The 16,785-nt window shown below is 40.1% G+C and overlaps 1 protein-coding gene across 3 annotated transcripts in view; it reads right to left on the bottom strand.

Moving 5' to 3' along the window:
• Positions 1-339: 339 nt before the first annotated feature.
• The window catches only part of LOC123035528 (SAP30 binding protein), a 33,893-nt gene continuing 17,447 nt past the window's right edge, over positions 340-16,785 (bottom strand). For all 3 annotated transcript variants that reach the window (XM_044453842.1, XM_044453844.1, XM_044453843.1), the window contains 7 exons: positions 10,672-10,760; positions 6,994-7,085; positions 5,431-5,491; positions 4,592-4,643; positions 4,156-4,214; positions 3,145-3,226; positions 340-1,430 (listed from right to left, as the gene is read on the bottom strand). In XM_044453842.1, the coding sequence (XP_044309777.1) occupies positions 1,249-1,430; positions 3,145-3,226; positions 4,156-4,214; positions 4,592-4,643; positions 5,431-5,491; positions 6,994-7,085; positions 10,672-10,760 (617 nt within the window). In that variant the 3' untranslated portion in view covers positions 340-1,248. The remainder of the gene's footprint in view (positions 1,431-3,144; positions 3,227-4,155; positions 4,215-4,591; positions 4,644-5,430; positions 5,492-6,993; positions 7,086-10,671; positions 10,761-16,785) is intronic.

Genomic DNA, 16,785 nt, shown 5'->3' with positions numbered 1-16,785 from the left:
GATGGGAGATTCTGCATTCTTAGGTGGCATGGCAAAAAGCAATTTTTAGATGTCAGTGACCAGAGTTATCAAACAACTATCAAAATTCCCAGCAGTCTATTACCCATAAAATGCATGTATGGAATAAGTAAAAAAGACTGCAGAAATAACCAGTCTGTTAATAATTCCTATTTGAATATGGAAAGTACGGCAGAGACTTTCTGTGAGTCTTACAGAAATGTTCTGTATTCTTTTAACGAAATCCAGTGTTCTCTGGATTCTATCAAGCTGAGTATACAGCTGATAAGGAAGTTTCTGTGAGCTGGAATGGAAGTCAAATAACAATAAAGGATGACAGCATGCTTTCCAAACTTGGTTTTTATATTCAGGGTGTTCAGATAGACAAGTAAGAAAGCTTATACAAATTTGAATTGATAATAGCTTTGTCATTAACATTGATGAAAATGACAGTACTGCTACAAACATATACAGTTCAGCATCTATGTCACAATCACACATTTATTTGGGCATTTAAAATAGGTACATAAAACCCTGACAAATAATTACTCTTTACAAACCCCATTTGCTGCTCCCTTTTTCATGAATGTCTTCTCATCAGCAGAGTCCAACTTTTCCTAAAAGCTAAGCAACAGCTTCAGTCTTGATCTGCACCATTTTATCTCTGATTTCCAAGTTCTCTATCCCAATTCCAGAAATTAGGGTTAGACCGAAATGGGTTTACACACAGACAATTCACATACATGTAAAAGATGACCAGCATGAAACTGAGTTCTGTACAATCTACCCAAATGCCAAATAGATTTTCTGCAGGCAAAACGAGTAAGTCACCTTTGTGTATAATTTTCTGGAGGCAGAGCAATGAAAACCTACCCAGCATTGAATAGTTTAGGATACAACCAATTGACTTCAGTACAGTCTCACTGTCTTTTAAAGCGCTCAAATGCACAGAGTTTAAGTACCCTAAGACAGTGGCTGATATAATACAACATTTAATAAAATTTACACACTGGAATGGTATCACACATAACGTAAGAGACAGTTCCAGCAATGAAGACCAAGAGCTTCTTCCCATACAGAGCTCTGTTACAAACGTGCATAGCCAACTCCTCTTCCTCATGTCCGTTTTTCAAGAGTTTTTCATTTTTTGCAGCCAAAGGAGGGCATCCCTCCTTTACTTCCCAAAACAGTGCTTTTGGCACATCAAAAGAAAACTCTCTCGGGTCAAGTCTAGTCTCTTCACTGCACCTGTCACTGCTTTGCCTTTTTCACTATGGTGCCAACTGCAGAGATCACTGTTGTTTTGGAGCCACTGGCACTGGTGGTGACTGTTACAACCGCTGGCAGCGTTGCAGTGGTGGTGAGGATGGTGGGCTGAGCTATTGTTGTCACGGGAATGGCAGAATCCCACTTGCTTTTCCTCTTCTGTGCATCTGTGCATGGAACAGGCAAAGATAACAACTTTTAACTCTTGCTGGGTAAGATCTTTTCACTCTTCATATCTAATGAAGAGGCATTTGGCCACCTTACTGCACTTTAATGTGCTGCTGGGATCCAGGCACATGCTTGAACAAGCCCTCCAGATTATTAGGTACCTACCAGTGGAAGGCTAGTTATGTCAGACAGAAGATTCTGCAAGTCTACCCTTCTATCTCACATACTGTTTTCCCACAAGGAATACTTAATGTGCAGAAATATTTGGAACATGTACTTCTTAGACTGGCTTTCTGAAGTGAGGCAGTCCCAACAACAGCATGCAGCTCAGGATGGAAGGCAATCTGACTGTACTGGAAACCCCACAGCTATTTATTTATGCTATATTGGTATCATATAGTTGTAGATATATAGTCAAAGCAAGCTTAGAATAAGCACTTCAATATAATAAACTATATATAGCTTGCTGCTATGCAAATTGAGCCTACTGAGATCCTATTCCCTTACCACTATCAATTTGTCTTATGCTTAACACCTTAACTGTTGAACCCCCATATATACACCTATACCTTTCTTTGCCCTTTACAGAAAGACCAACCTTGAAAGATCCCTGATTAGAACAATTAATAGGCAGGAGCATAGGAAACTGGCTTATATAGAGACCTTATACAGCAGGTCTGTCTAGCTTTATATTGCCCACACAAAAGACATGCAATCTTGTCCTGTTCCGATATTTGGACTATAGCTCTTTTCAGCCTCAATCAGCACAGCCAATGGCCTGAGATGATGGGGGTTTAACACAAAGTATGTGCAAAGCACCAAGTTGCCTTTTCCTGGCTTTTAGGCAGAGGTCTTTCCCAGCCCACTCTAGAGATGACATGGACTGAATTTGGTCCTTGATATACAAAGCATGCATTCCATCAATGAGCTATGGCCCTTTCCATTAAAGGGAGAATCCCTTATTCACATGCATTTCCTGATCAGTTTTCAAAGTACTCCTCTGTCTTCACTGACAGAAAAACTGATCAATACAGCTAACACTACCAACCTGCAGAATTTGCTTTGTGACCTTTCCCAAAGAATTCCAATCAAGTCCAAGGGAATTGCTATTAAAAAAAAATCCTCTAACTTTCCCCCAAACCTTTGTCACAGAATCTTTCAAGCTATATTTCTTCCTAAGAATACTTGAATTCCACAGGCAAGATTATATCTGGCAGTATTCAGTCTCTGCTCCCACTGTTACTGTCATGCTCACAGGACTGACTGCAGGTGAAACAGGAACTAGCACTTCCCAGAGCAGCCTTGGAAATGAGTCGAAACATCCATTTCAGTAACACGAGAAGCCAGCAAAGCTCCTTACTGGAAGCTCTGCTGACTTGTCCCATTATGGAAACTAACTTTTGTTTCTTAGTGCTACAGCTTCTCATTGTACTAGTGGTGGGTTCTGCTAGCGTACGAGCATAATGTACTAGCATGGATATCCTTATTCATGTTGGAAGCAGAATGTAAGCTTTCTGTTCACCAAATCCTTCCTACTGCAGAATCTAAAATTTGATGCAAATTTTTCAGCTACCAATTACCAGTTTTCCTCCCTTTAAGTGTCAAAAAGGATGTAGGGCATATTAAGGAGGATTTTCACAGCACCTATGGGCTAGTAAGTAGCTTTCCAAGTTTGGATGCAACAGAAATTCAATGCCAAGAAGTTTAATTTACCTCCACCTGCAGTGCTGGCTGTTGTAGTGGTTGTAGATGGAGCATTTGTTGTCCCCTTCTTAGTGCCTGTTACAAATTCAATCTAGAAAAGAACAGGAATTAATCACATTCTGTATACCCAATGCTCATTAAATTAAATTAGGAGCACAGCATAAATGTTAAATGTGCCAATATCTTTGTTAAATGTGCCAAAGACAGACAACTCTCAAAGATCAGAGATTCAGTAAATGAAACACAGTTATGACAAATTAATAAGAGGCAGAAAATCTTTGCATGTATATATACACCACAAATATGACCATTCAAACTCAGGTAATATCATTTCTGATGAAAAAATCTTGCTCCTTTCTTAATCAGCATAAGAGACTTTAAACTAGAAACTCATGATCCTTAACAATTACATAGCAGGACTGAAGCTTCTACAATGCGTGTTTCTACATGTGTAACTCACATCTTCTACATTACAGATGGCAACCTAGCAACAAAAAACCCCACAACAGTCTGATCACATGCCTAAAAAAGTCTACAGTCATGGGAGAAGGAAGACAGAACCGCAGAACTGCAGACTTTACTGTGCAGAAGTAAAACAAAAGAGGCAGAGGAATCAAGGCAAAATGTTTGCCACGGGAATGTCTACCGCTAGAAAAATCTTATATACTCATGTAAAATCTCATACAGCAGTTCATGTGACTTAACTACTTTGGTAACGTACACTAACTGACGTCTCACTAATTTAGTTACTGTGCTCTAGATGGAAAGGAATGGGATGATTCTGGAATGAATTATTTCCTTAAAAAGTTTTCAAGGCAAAAAAAAATCAGATTACTGAGTATCCATTTGCAGTATCACAAGAAATCTTCATGTTCTTGCTTAACAAGACAAATTTCTGACTTGTTCAAACTGACTAATACAAGGTTAATTAATAGTCATAAAAGAGAAGATACATTATGCTCATCAGAAGAGGCACTGAAAAAGTAAACAAACACTGCATTCCAGAATAGCTAAGGCTACCTTAGTTCGCTCCTTCTTGGCCTTTTCCAGCTTGTCCATTTCAATTTTCTGTGCTTTTGCTGAAATGAGGCCCAAGACAGTAAGTACATGTAACAGAGTCAACAACATGAATCAATTCTGAGTACTGGCTTCAGCTTCCCAGGATAAAAGCAGTGCAGCATTTAAGAAGCTATTATAGAGTAGGAATTGTTTTTGCTTCCCAAAGTAATATTTCCAGAGTAAAGGCCTTTCCATTAAAACATGCACTCCACAGAGTATAACTTGCATGCTGCAATTTCCTCCTGGTCCGACAGAGGAAATGGTATTACTCCTATATTGCACTGAGCTGCTTAGAGTAAACACACCACACAAATATATAGCTTTAGCTAAGCAACTGCTAAAGTTCCAGTATCATTCACAAATACCAAAAAGGGTATCAAAAAGGAAGTCTGACTACCTAGTGCTTCATAGTAGGAATCTTCAGACCATCCATGAGGATCAAACATGTCCTAAATGAGAAAAGGAAAAAAGAGTCCTGTTACACAGGTATAAACATAAAATATAGTGAAATTTGATAAAAGAACTGGCTGATTCTATATTCCAGCTTTTAAAAAAAAGTTTACAGACCCTGCACCATTATTCTAACAACCAGAATTTAAAGGGGCAAGAAAGATGGTGCTGCTAGAGGGATAGTACGTTCAAAGGACTAGTGGTCTTAGATAAAGGAGTCACTGGAGAGGATTGTCTAAAAATCTGGATCAGGTCCTATCCTTTTCAAATTTTAAACTCTCTGAAAGAGTTCAAGGGTGGTGTTTGTTTTTTTGTTTTTTGGACACCTGGTTCAAAACAACCATTGGGATATGTGACTCAAAATACCAACAGAGAAGGGATGGAAAATGTGTGCCCTTCCAGGTATTGTTGGACTACAGCTTTCATTATCCATCAACATTGGCTATGCTTGATAAGAACTGCAATCCAACCACCTTTGGAGGGTCACATATTCCCAATCCTGTAACAGCTTGTTGAGATGGTGCTAGATCCATGTTTAGATAGAAAGAGCTCTTCCTTCACTTTTAGCAATATATCAAATAATATACTGCAACACTGCAACTGCTACTACTTTAGGTCATAACAGACAGTATCCTAAGACACAAGATAGGAAGTTGCCCCTCTTTAGCAGGCTATTTCATCCACCAGCCTACATGGCAAGAGCCTGTTTTCACAGTCAAAATGAGAAGGAAGAGTCCAGAAGTTGTAATGAACTAATCTCATGAAAATGTTATTTCATCAACTTACCTTGGGATAATTTGTACCAAGTTCATCAATAGCACAATACTGGATCAATTTCTCATAGATGCTGAAATAAAGCACGCCAATATATTATTTCTAGAGTTCGTTTAGTTGGCTATTCAAATCTAACAGTGCCAGTGCAATCTGGCACTGAAATATTCCCTGCATACTGAAAGCCAGCATGGTATGGAAAACATGCTCTTCTAGTTTGTTATGCCCAGGGAATATTGTTATTGTAGGGGTAAGAATTTTATTATCGGGGCGAGAGCATTCAAAATCAGGTAAGGCCCTGCCCTGAAGTGGTACAGTTCAAAAAGAGATTTATCATCACAGTGAGAACTAAGAGTCAAACTGGACATTATGTGCAATTCTATGTCCACTTAGTTTGTGTAGCATGTATGAATGATGTGGTTCTTGGTTATCAGCTTTTATTCTCTCTGCTGGAAATGTTAATGCTCCAAATTAATATTGTGTACTTTAACAGTACTCTCAAAGACCTTCTCATGTCTATTAGCCTTTGTGAATTGCTTACTTGAACCTAGTGCAATTGTGAAGAATCCTCAATCTTTTGTGGGTGACCATATGTCAAGCCACAGCTTATAGATGTTACATGGCTCTGATGTTTTACTAAGAACTGCCAGCTGAAGGGAAGAAATTCTGCCACCTTCACTCCAATCAATGAAATTTCACATAAATTTAATCAATATTAAAAATATAAGGAGAGCTATGCAGATCAGGCCAAGGCTCCATCTAGTCCATAATTATGTTTATACAATGGTCAACAGCTGCCCGTGGAAAACATAATTCCGAATTATGCCCAATGTGGAGCTTGCATTTTTCAAGCACCTGCACATTAGATTGACATTTTCATTGAGCTGTGCATCACAACAATTTAAGGTGCTGGTACTGACCTATAAAGCCCTAAATGGCTTGGGACCAGGATACCTAAAGGAACACCTTTTTCCCTACATGCCCACCCGCCCGTTAAGAACTGCAGCAGAGGCCCTTCTCCGGGAATCCTCCTTGAACTGGTTAGGAGGGAACATACTCAGAGGGCCTTCTCTGTGGTGGTGTCCCGGCTATGGAATGCGCTCCCCAGAGGGGTCCACCTGGCGCCAACATAATAATGCTTTTCGGGCCAGGTCAAGACCTTTTTATTCTTCTGTACTTGTAATGTTTAATTTTAACTATGTTTTTATGCTCAGCTTGTGGATCATTTCTATTATTTGGGTATCTATGTATTTATGGGATTTGAACTGTAAGGCATCATGAGACCCACTGGGTATTGGATGGGGTAAAAATACCTAAATACATACATACATACATACATACATACCCCAAGATTTCTTTCCTATTTATATATATTCAGATTCTTGTTTGGGATCCACATTTCCAGTGTACTTTGCCATCACTCTATTATATTTAGTTGCATGATTCTAGAAACTTTAACTGGGAGTTTTACGCTGCTAGCAACATTTCAAGGCTTTATGTGGCTTGCAGGACATTTGGTGTGACCAGTGCTTTGAACTTGGTAATATACTAAGTATGTATCCCCACAAAGATTCTCACCTGGGGTTGCGGAACTCTTTCTTCCTTTGAATAATATAGTTCATGTCCATGCCTTCTTTTATCTTTCTCTCGTATAACTTTTGTATCTTGTCCTACATATAAAAGGGTCATAGAATCAGTACTAATGAATGAGAATATTCAAACAAATTTATACTGAAAGAACAGTGAAGTATCATTGGAAGGAAACACAAGTTGCTCTCTACTAGTAGTTTTGAATTACTGGGAACCACACCCCTTTGTAAAAGTTTCTGTCTTTCACCAGAATGCATATGATTGATGATATTAAAGACAGGAGAGCTCCTGTTCCCACCATGACAGAACTAGCAGCCTTTTTCAATGGATGTCATATTCTATGCTATGTGGTATGATCAGGACCAAGCCGACTTCTACAACTGTCACCACCACGAATCCTATTAGAGAAAACACACACACACCCCATAATTTCACAGAAGACATTAAGTTCCAGGTGATGTACTGGGATTATAAGTAGGAAAAGTTAGAGATCAATGGATCTGACTTATAATACTTACTATGTACAGTACAACACAACTCTTAAAATATTTTGCAGGCCCTGAAGTGTCAGTTTTCCAGGCCAGGAAAACAAGGCTATGTACCAGACTAATATAGAAGTGAGCAAAGTCTTCTGAGCAATTTTGCAAAATCAGAGATCTTAAAATTTGATTTGTATAGAATTTAACAGCACTTGAAGAACTCAAATTGAAAATGTCAATTGCTATAAAATATGAAGAGGTCTTATGCAGGAATGCAACTGAGAGAAGCTAGGAACAGCAGTGTAGTATATTACAGGGCACTTCAACTTGAACATTGGGTTCCTTATGGCTTAAATCCAATGTCATCTTAACAGAAATTTCCAGACTTTCAGACTTTGAAGACACAGGTTGTATGTGGTGGTGGGGGTGGGGGGAATCACCCCACCAGGTTCAGCTCCTGCTTCTATCAGCAGAATATCAGAATTAGATTTAATCTATTATGTCTGCACTGTTTGCCAAGCAAAAGCTCAGTGAAAATTGAATGGATAAAGCAGAAGAAAAATTTCCATTTCAAATTAATTTCACTGCCTATCAAATGTTAAGTAACAGTGTAATAAAGCATCTAATGCAACTTTTATCCAATATAACATGCTCTTGGGCAGAGATCTTCCCTTAGTCTCAAAAATGTGGCTGCACCAATTAAGTTTTATACAACACGACTTCATGTTGCTGCTACAATTTTGGCTGAGATGTCTGATATAGGGTTAAAAGCTTGGTTTACTTCTATACGACTGGAACAATTTCTTGATGACAAATGGATAAATCTATGCCACTCCTCAAATTTTAATAGAGAAGACCACTTCTGTAATAGACTCAAAGACATTTCTAATGTATAAGGTGATACTTGCAGAACCAAGCCAGTACACTGTCAAAGCATTGTTAACAACTGAAGTTTCATATTTAAGATTCATTTTGTGAATGCAATCAATAGTAAACTAACCATGTGGGGGTGTGGACCAAAAGAAAAGATGGAACTAGCACCTAGTATGTTTGGGAGTATCTGAACTGGACCTGAAATTCTGCAGAAAGGTAGTTTTACATTTTAACTGTGCAGCATGCAACAGTTCTACTTGAAGAGAGCTGAAACATTAGAAAATGCACACATGTAAAAGAGCTTTCTTCAGATCCTTGCACTAAAATACTGTATTTCTCATGCCCTCTTAGTGACAAATGTGTGCCAGGAAGCACCTAACAAACAGGGAAGAGGTTTTATTGCATTCTAGGGCTTCACCTGGCTTCTGAATGTTTTACAGACTGCAATCATCATTCTACACCTTCTTTGCAATCATTATTGATCACTTTGTTGTCTGCACCTGTCCAGCAGTTAGCCCTTCTTTGTTTGTCAAATTCAGATACTGAAGGATGAGGCAGCACTGCCGAAAGGGCAGCATGACCGCAGTTAATTGGCTTCCGCAAGCAGCAAGACTGGTTTATTGGGAGCAGAATACATACAGCTCTAGGTTGATAATGCCTGTTGGCATTTTCTCATCCCCACTCAATCACTGGAGGGAGGATTAAGTTTTAAGTATTTACACTGTTCTCTAAAATGATACCAATGGTATCCCAAATTAATTTGCTAACTGCCTGATTTTAAGAACAAAACTCATGTGTTTTATTTATAGGCATACGTAGGTGGAGAAGGAATTCAGCTGCTGCTGCCTGGAACAGTTTAACCAAAAGGCAATAAATACTTCCTTTAACTGTATGCAGGGTTGGCTATATGGATTTGAAATGTTTTTTTAGATCATTTAATATGAAATTTACATTCTCCATCTTAAAAAGTTCATTCAGCAAAGAGGGTTGTGAACTGCTTATTGTGAGCTCTGCGGCTTGGTGTATTTGGAAGTAATATGATTCCATTCACACCACAGATAATGCTGGAGGCACTTCCTCAATCAGTTATTAATTATCATTAATAATGTATTAATGCTGCTCATTCTTGTTTGTGCTAAACATGTTTTTTGAAAGTGGAAAATTAATGAGCTTTCCTATACATTTAATTCTGTATTGTGATACCTAGCCTGTCCAGGTATTGTCTTCCAAAAACCATTTTAAAACCTCTTAATGCAGCAAGAATCTTCAAAATTGCACCAGATGACTGCTAGATATATTGTGCCCATATGGATAACTACAGCAGCATCTTGAAGCCATCCACCCTCTGCTGCTTTTAAATGACACCTAAGTAGGTCTTTCAGACAAGTATCCACCCTTAATTCTGTCACAAACTTTCTACTGAGAAAAGTATTGCCTGCAATTCAACATTACCATGTGTACACAACCAACAGCAACCTCTTTGTGTGCTTCTAGTATGCCAATTGTGAGTCATAGGACCAGGGGCTGTAAACTCACAGCAAAAAGACAAAGGCTGGCCCAGAAATAAGATGAAGAGGTACCACTGACACTGATGAAGCTCCTCCTTCCCAAGTGATATGCAAAATGAATGAAGCAGACACTTAGGAGTTGTATGTCAACACTTCCCCACCATTTGGAAGTCATGCTGCCATGTTCATGGTACTGCTGGATGAGTAGCATTACCATTAGAGATGGCCAACTTGTACCAGATACCAAAGTGGTTGTTGTAATTACATCACAGACTTACATTTCAAACTTACACATTTTTAGACTTATCTGGGGAAAGACTCCTAATAAAAAAACCTGAATGCAGACAAGACATGGGCTTTAATACTGATAATCCTTGTGTGAGTAATGGGCACTTCCACTTGGGAGTACTACTTCTCTCTTAGACAGACAGAGAAGGAAGCCTCAGTTTCCATCACATCTTCCCTCCTTCAGCTTCAGCGCCACCTGCCACAATGCATGCCATCTGAGAGAGTCTAAGTCTTCTAGGGGTGGCTTTTCAGAGGCCTGGCAAGGGCTGCACCGGGAAAGAAAAGCTTTGTTGTGGTTCTTCAGATCCAGATCTATTTCATTTGCAGAGTTCCAATAAGTGAGGTCAATAGCATGGTGAACATATAAGCTTAAATCTGTTTACAAGGCTGGGGCAAAATAAGCAAGCAGGAAATGCAGCAAATTTTGTGAAATCTTAAACTAAAGTCAAGAGCAAGAGATGCATCATCTCTGATGGTGGTAAGGAATAGAATAAAAAATGAAAAATGAAAAGACTCACTTGTAAGTGGTTTGAACATCTGCCTGGGGGTTCTGCGGGGATTTTGATCTCATCAGGTGACATGTTTCTTACTCGTTCAGAAAAAGAGGCTGGGATGAGAAAGAAGGACATTAGATCAGCATTTAGCATTAGAGATTTTTCATAGAATCATAGAATAGCAGAGTTGAAAAGAGCTGTGAAGTCCATTGTGTCCAACCCCTTGCTGTTGCAGGACACCAATTTACACCAATTTATAACAGCTGCCTTCCAACCTCCAAAAATGGACAACCCAATACTGTCAAAAGTTTCTGAAGTCTGAGGAGAAAGTGCATTGGCAGACATGCAAGAAACTGGAAGGAATTTGCATAAAGTTTGTAAATACCCTGTACCCGGTTCAATGCTTCTAACCATGAACAAAATCTAAGGCTTTGGTTTTGGAAAAATATTCTGTTTAGAATAGGGCTGACAACTAGGTCATGTATACTACAGTACATGGGTCCTCAAATTACGGCCCGGGGGCCGGAACTGGCCTGCCATGCCCATTTATCAGCCCCGCCTCAGAGGTTTACAACGCGCTGCGTGCGTGCCCGCACACCATGTGCATGCCCGCCTTGCCCCCCACGAGGGGAGGCGGTGGCTTGCTCGCGTGGAGATCCTTTTGGACTCACTTGGAGAAAACAATCTCCAAGCGAGCAAGCCGCTGCATGGCGCTCTCCCGCCTCAGCGCCCACATGCCCCGCCCCCGCTCTGGCCCATGAGCCCTGCTGATACCACCTTTCCGGCCTGCGTCGAGCACCTCTACTTTTCAGCTGGCCCCCTGGTGAAAAAGTTTGAGGACCCCTGATATAGCATATTAAAAAATAAAATAAAAAATAGTTTCTTCTTAAAACAAATGGACAACCACACATTTCTTGTTCTATTCATTACAAACAACTTTAATGTTACCCTGATAGTGAAGAACTGTATGTATAAATAAAATATTTTGTGGACAGTAGTCCACCCTAACAGATCTTCTTCAAGAGCTATCTTTTAAACTCTACAAGTCCAGACAAAGATCCATGAATTTCTGGAACATGAGGTTAAAAAAGACACACACATCACCCAGAACATTGAGAAGTGTAACCAATGCCTCCCATGGCCTTTAGATATATCATTTAACTTGAGTGATCAGGAACCTTGGCACTGATGTGCGCACACACTGTTATCTCAGAACCCTGTAACCTTCATAATGGGAATGAAGGATGTCACATCTTCCAAGCTTGCCGTGCAGTCATATGGACAAAAGTGATTTTAAAAGTTATAGGCCAAGTTTATGAAGGGCCTGAAAAGTGTCTTACGTTTGTAGAAGGAAGATAAGCAGGCTTCATCTCATATGCTGCCCATTACTCATTTAAAATGCATTGCAACTGCCAAAATGAGGGCATAACCTAACTGTCTGCATTTTCCCAGTTTTGTTCTTAAATACATATGGATGGATTGTTGGCAATCGAGAACATTAGAACTGCAATGCATCTTACAAGTACAGGGTAAAGGCCACTTTAAAAGGGGCATTCCTTCAAGACTGCACAGTGTACCACATACTCTAGTCCTTTCCTTGGCATCAGCCAGTAAGTATCTTGAATCCTGGTCTGAACAGCTCAGACAATATGCTGTTTGTGCACAAATGCTTTACCCTGAGCTTCAAAGCAGACTGCTAATATTAACAAAGGAGGCAGGCTAGGGGCAGTCATTATGGAAAGGAGGAAAGTGCTTTTTCATTACATTCTGCCATCTGTAACGGTAATGCAATTGGAACCTTCCGAATTTTAGGGTAGCAAGTTTATATCGTGAAGAGCTTTCTTTCCCCAGCTGAAATGTTTAATTCTTTTAGTAATGGCAAGCACACTTTCAAGCATGTGGGCAGCTGCATTCCACCACCCGCTTCCAGTTAATATTGAGCGTTTTACTCATGCCGGTCTAACTCTGCCCAAGATGTAACCATGCATCTGCGTCTAGCTTTTTTATGACAGTTGCCTGTTGTGTGTGCACCCTCCATGTCAAAAGGCAAAAAACACCTGAACTTCAGTTTGAAATTACAGCTTTTCCCCCTTCCTTGCGAATTTAGGACCAGCATCCTCCACCATGTTGTGCAGCAGGATGTTATTTAGGGTTAAATTCTCTAGGAGCCACAAATAACGAAGAAACGTCCTTTGGCATTTCCAGAGAATGCGCTTTTATAAAGAACAGAGATCTTGCCAACAGAGAAACAGCCTGGCTCCAAAGCCCCTTGACAACAAACTGCAGATTTGTTATGGGTTACAAGGCTGGTGCCGTGTAAGAGAGAGATTGCGGGGGGTGGGGTGTTGTTGGGGAAGACAGCTTTTAATTAAGATTTTTTAAAGTATATGCGTGTCATGGGGGAGCAAAAACAAATGTGTTTAGCTACAGTGGGGACTAGGTTATTTGAGAAAAGATGAAATGCAGTGATTTTACATGGGATTCATGAGGAGGAACAGAGAACAGGCTATCCCAGCCTCACCTGAAATTAATAGGGAACTTGAGTTTATTCAACCTATCTGCATTCTAGGCTTTTAAAATAGCATTCTACAAAACAAATGATCCACAGTAGGAGCTCAGGGAAACTGGCACAGAAGCACCATGTCAGAAGGATGGTCTTTATGATTAAGCTACAAATCCTGTTTTCTTCTAATTATTTGCCTCTAGGTAATTTTGCATCCCTTTGGAAACTTTCTCAGAGACCTGTTCTCCCCTGCAGAGGAAGGCAGGAAGCGCTCCAACGGAGCAAAGCTCAGGGAACCCAGGTTCCATTTAGATGCCAGGAAGCACTTGGGTGTGGAATGGGCTTCCACGGGTGGTGGTTCAGGCCCCATCGGTGAGGGTGTTAAAAGACAGGCTGGACATGCACATGGTGGGCATGTCATGAGCGGAGCCGGCTGGAGCCGGGGATCAGACTAGATGGCGGCTTGCTCTTTCTATGTTTCTAAATGCAGTACTTCCTAAGTTTAATAAACTTCTTTGGTAACAAAGAGGTTGATATTTTGACTCTGGAAGTTTTTTCACTCTTTTACTATGGTTAGGTTGAAGCTGAGCATGTGAGAAATATCACACGAGACTCTTCTCCCTTATTCTGATATTTGGGAAAGGCTTCTGATTTGTTTTAATATTTTAGCTTCTTTATTTTCACTCTGTTCTTTTGGCCTCTGTGTGTGGGGCATGCACCTAATTAGTAAATGGTTGACAGAAATGTACTTTGGCACTTCTTAAATTAATACATCAGTTGGATCCAGACTTAGAGTAGATCCACTAAAAATAGCTATTCATGATTAAAACTAGTATCAATAAGTCTATCCTGAGTTGAATTGAATCTGGATCTACCCCAAAGGGAACAAAAGGGATGAAATAACTATAAAAGTATGCAAGAAAAACAGGGTAAAAACACATAGCTGTATAGAAAATAGACTATGGCTTCTAAGCTATTTTAAGTTACTTTTCTTCCTCTTGTGATAAGATTACAATTAAATCAAAGCAGCAGGAACTTAAGTAAGAATTAGTTGAGAAGTTTCAATTCTAATCTTATTTAAATCCCCATGCACCATGTGCATGGACATGGATTTAATTTTATTAAATCCCCATGCACCATGTGCATGGACATGCACATGGTGGGCATGTTGTGAGTGGAGCCGGCTGGAGCTGGGGGTCAGACTAGATGGCCCAGGAGGCCCCTTCTGACTCACTCTGTTTCTGTGTTTAAATCAAGCCTGTGGGTTGTATCAACCACTAGTCCTTTTTACCATTCACAGAGTGTGAAAAACAAAAGATGTATTTTTTCCACCTGTTGTCTTCACAATTTTTCCACCAAAAAAGCACAATAAATTTCTGATACTAGGAGGTATTTTCTACACATTTATGTATTCAATATCTTGTTACTTCTGCAAAGATCAAGCTTAACTTTTGCACAGTGAGTTGCAACTGGCTGTAACATTTGATTGGGTGTGTGAATCTTAACTTCCAGCCTAAAGAACACCAGACCAGGAATGCAGGAAGTTGACAAGAGGCATGAATCATCATTATGGGCACACCCAACCTCTGCCTTGTGAAGTAAATAATTATCCATACCTTACAGCTAAGGTTTTGACTAAGGGTTAAAGTAAGGTAATAGAAGCCAGGAGCAGCATGCATCAATAAGCTAGGACTAAACTGTAATCGGAAGTGACTCACTAGAATATTTCAAAATCAACAATATAGGAATCCCACCAAATTAACAGATCACCCACAAATCAATTTCCTCTAAATTCATTACCCAAATCAATACCCAAGTAATTCTCAATCCACTCACTTCCCCCTCTACCAGTCAACTCATCCCTGTCCACAAATTCTCTCTCCCTGGTAGCAGACAATCTACCCAAAGCATTTTGTTGCTGTGTCTACCATCAGCCTCTCTTTCTCTGGGCACAATCAAGCCATTGCAGTGGGCTGTGGTATGGGCAGGCAGCCATGCTGAATATTCAGGGCACAACTGCACCTTATCTAAATCTGGCAAGGTTGTTGGTGTGGTTAACAAACCACCCAGACACATGGGCTATTTTGGGGTTGTGGGTGCTTGTTAAGAGTACCAAAATGCCACCCCTCACTGCATGTGGGTAACACAACACATGGTGGTTGCAGCTTGAATATTCAAAATGGTTGCCTCACCTGTTCCACAGTCTACCTCAATGGTGTTTAATCACATGAACTGGCCAAGATAAAGTGAGGATGGAGACAGGGCTGCTACAATATTCATAAATAAATAAACCCTAACCTTAACCCACGGTGAGCTGCAGTGACTATAAAAACTGACCCCCTCACACACATATGCAAGCATACACACACAAGATCACCCCACAACACTCTCTCTTTTTAAGGAACCCTCCCCCATTCACACACAGCTGCTTTACTTCCCTCCACTCCAGTTAGTCTACTGCCCACCTTCTCACAAAATCCTACCAGAAGACTGGCAGTCCTTTCTGTTTATTTCATTACATTTTTACCAGAAGGTCAGCCCTGCAGCACAGCAAAGCACTGGCCTCTAGGCACCCACTGCATTTATGTCCTAAGAATAGCCTTGGGCCCACATGCCCAAAGGCATTCACTCTGCAGGATATTTAAAAATTTCAGTAGCAGAAGGGCACCAGGGGAGATGTCTCCAGGCTATGCAGATCTATATAGATAAGCAAAGCACAGGGCTGGGGTTGTGCAATGGTCAACAGTAATTTAACCTATTTGACAAGGTCAAGTACTGATGACAGACTCCAGCCAAGGTGCTGGAGCTAATGGAGTTTGTGGCTTGGCTTAGAGGGCAAGTTCCACAATTACTTGCTTGATTCTAGATTATGAAGTATCTCACTAATGCCTATCAATTTCAGCAACCATCTTGATCATCCCAGAATGAAGGACATGGAATAATGGGCTTAAGTTGCAAGAAATCAGAATTAGACAAGTTATCAGGAAAAAGAACCCCATTAGAACAGTAGGACAATGGAACCAATTACCTAAGGAGGTTGTGGGTTCTCCCACACTAGAGGCATTCAAGATCCAACTGCACAGATATCTGAGTGGAAAGGTGTAACCTGATGTCCTGTACTAGCCCCTTCTAGTCCCCTTCCAACTCAACTATTCTGTGATTCTATTAAAATAATGGATAATTAGCTTTCCCATCTGTTTTCTATTATAATTTCAATGGTGTTTACCATTATAATGACCCTCTGAAGATAATAAGAAATATGAGCAAGCTGAACAACAATTCGAAAACTCCTTTGATATCTATGATAGGGTCAACAGTAACAAACTGCAAAAGGAGAGATTTGACTGCTACATTAAAAGTATGGAATGAGTGCACAGGCTTTTAAAGAGAAATTACTCACGCTTGTAAGATGGAGGGGAACCCCATGGCCCAACAATGGGGTTTGCTTTAGGAGCATTCCAGGATTCTAACATTTTGCTAGAGGGCTATTTATCTTGATTTTGTTTGCATATTGTATTATTATAGGCTAACTGTAGATTATATCATTTGCTTGACTTTCCTGTACATTACTATTATTTTCTACAATGAAGGTCAGACATTCACAAACTGAAATCTCTTTATACATTTGTGTCTGC

Source organism: Varanus komodoensis, unplaced genomic scaffold (assembly GCF_004798865.1).
Source record: "Varanus komodoensis strain SLA01 unplaced genomic scaffold, ASM479886v1 scaffold7_1, whole genome shotgun sequence".
Lineage (NCBI taxonomy): Eukaryota > Metazoa > Chordata > Lepidosauria > Squamata > Varanidae > Varanus > Varanus komodoensis.
This window is presented reverse-complemented; position numbering and strand designations above follow the sequence as displayed.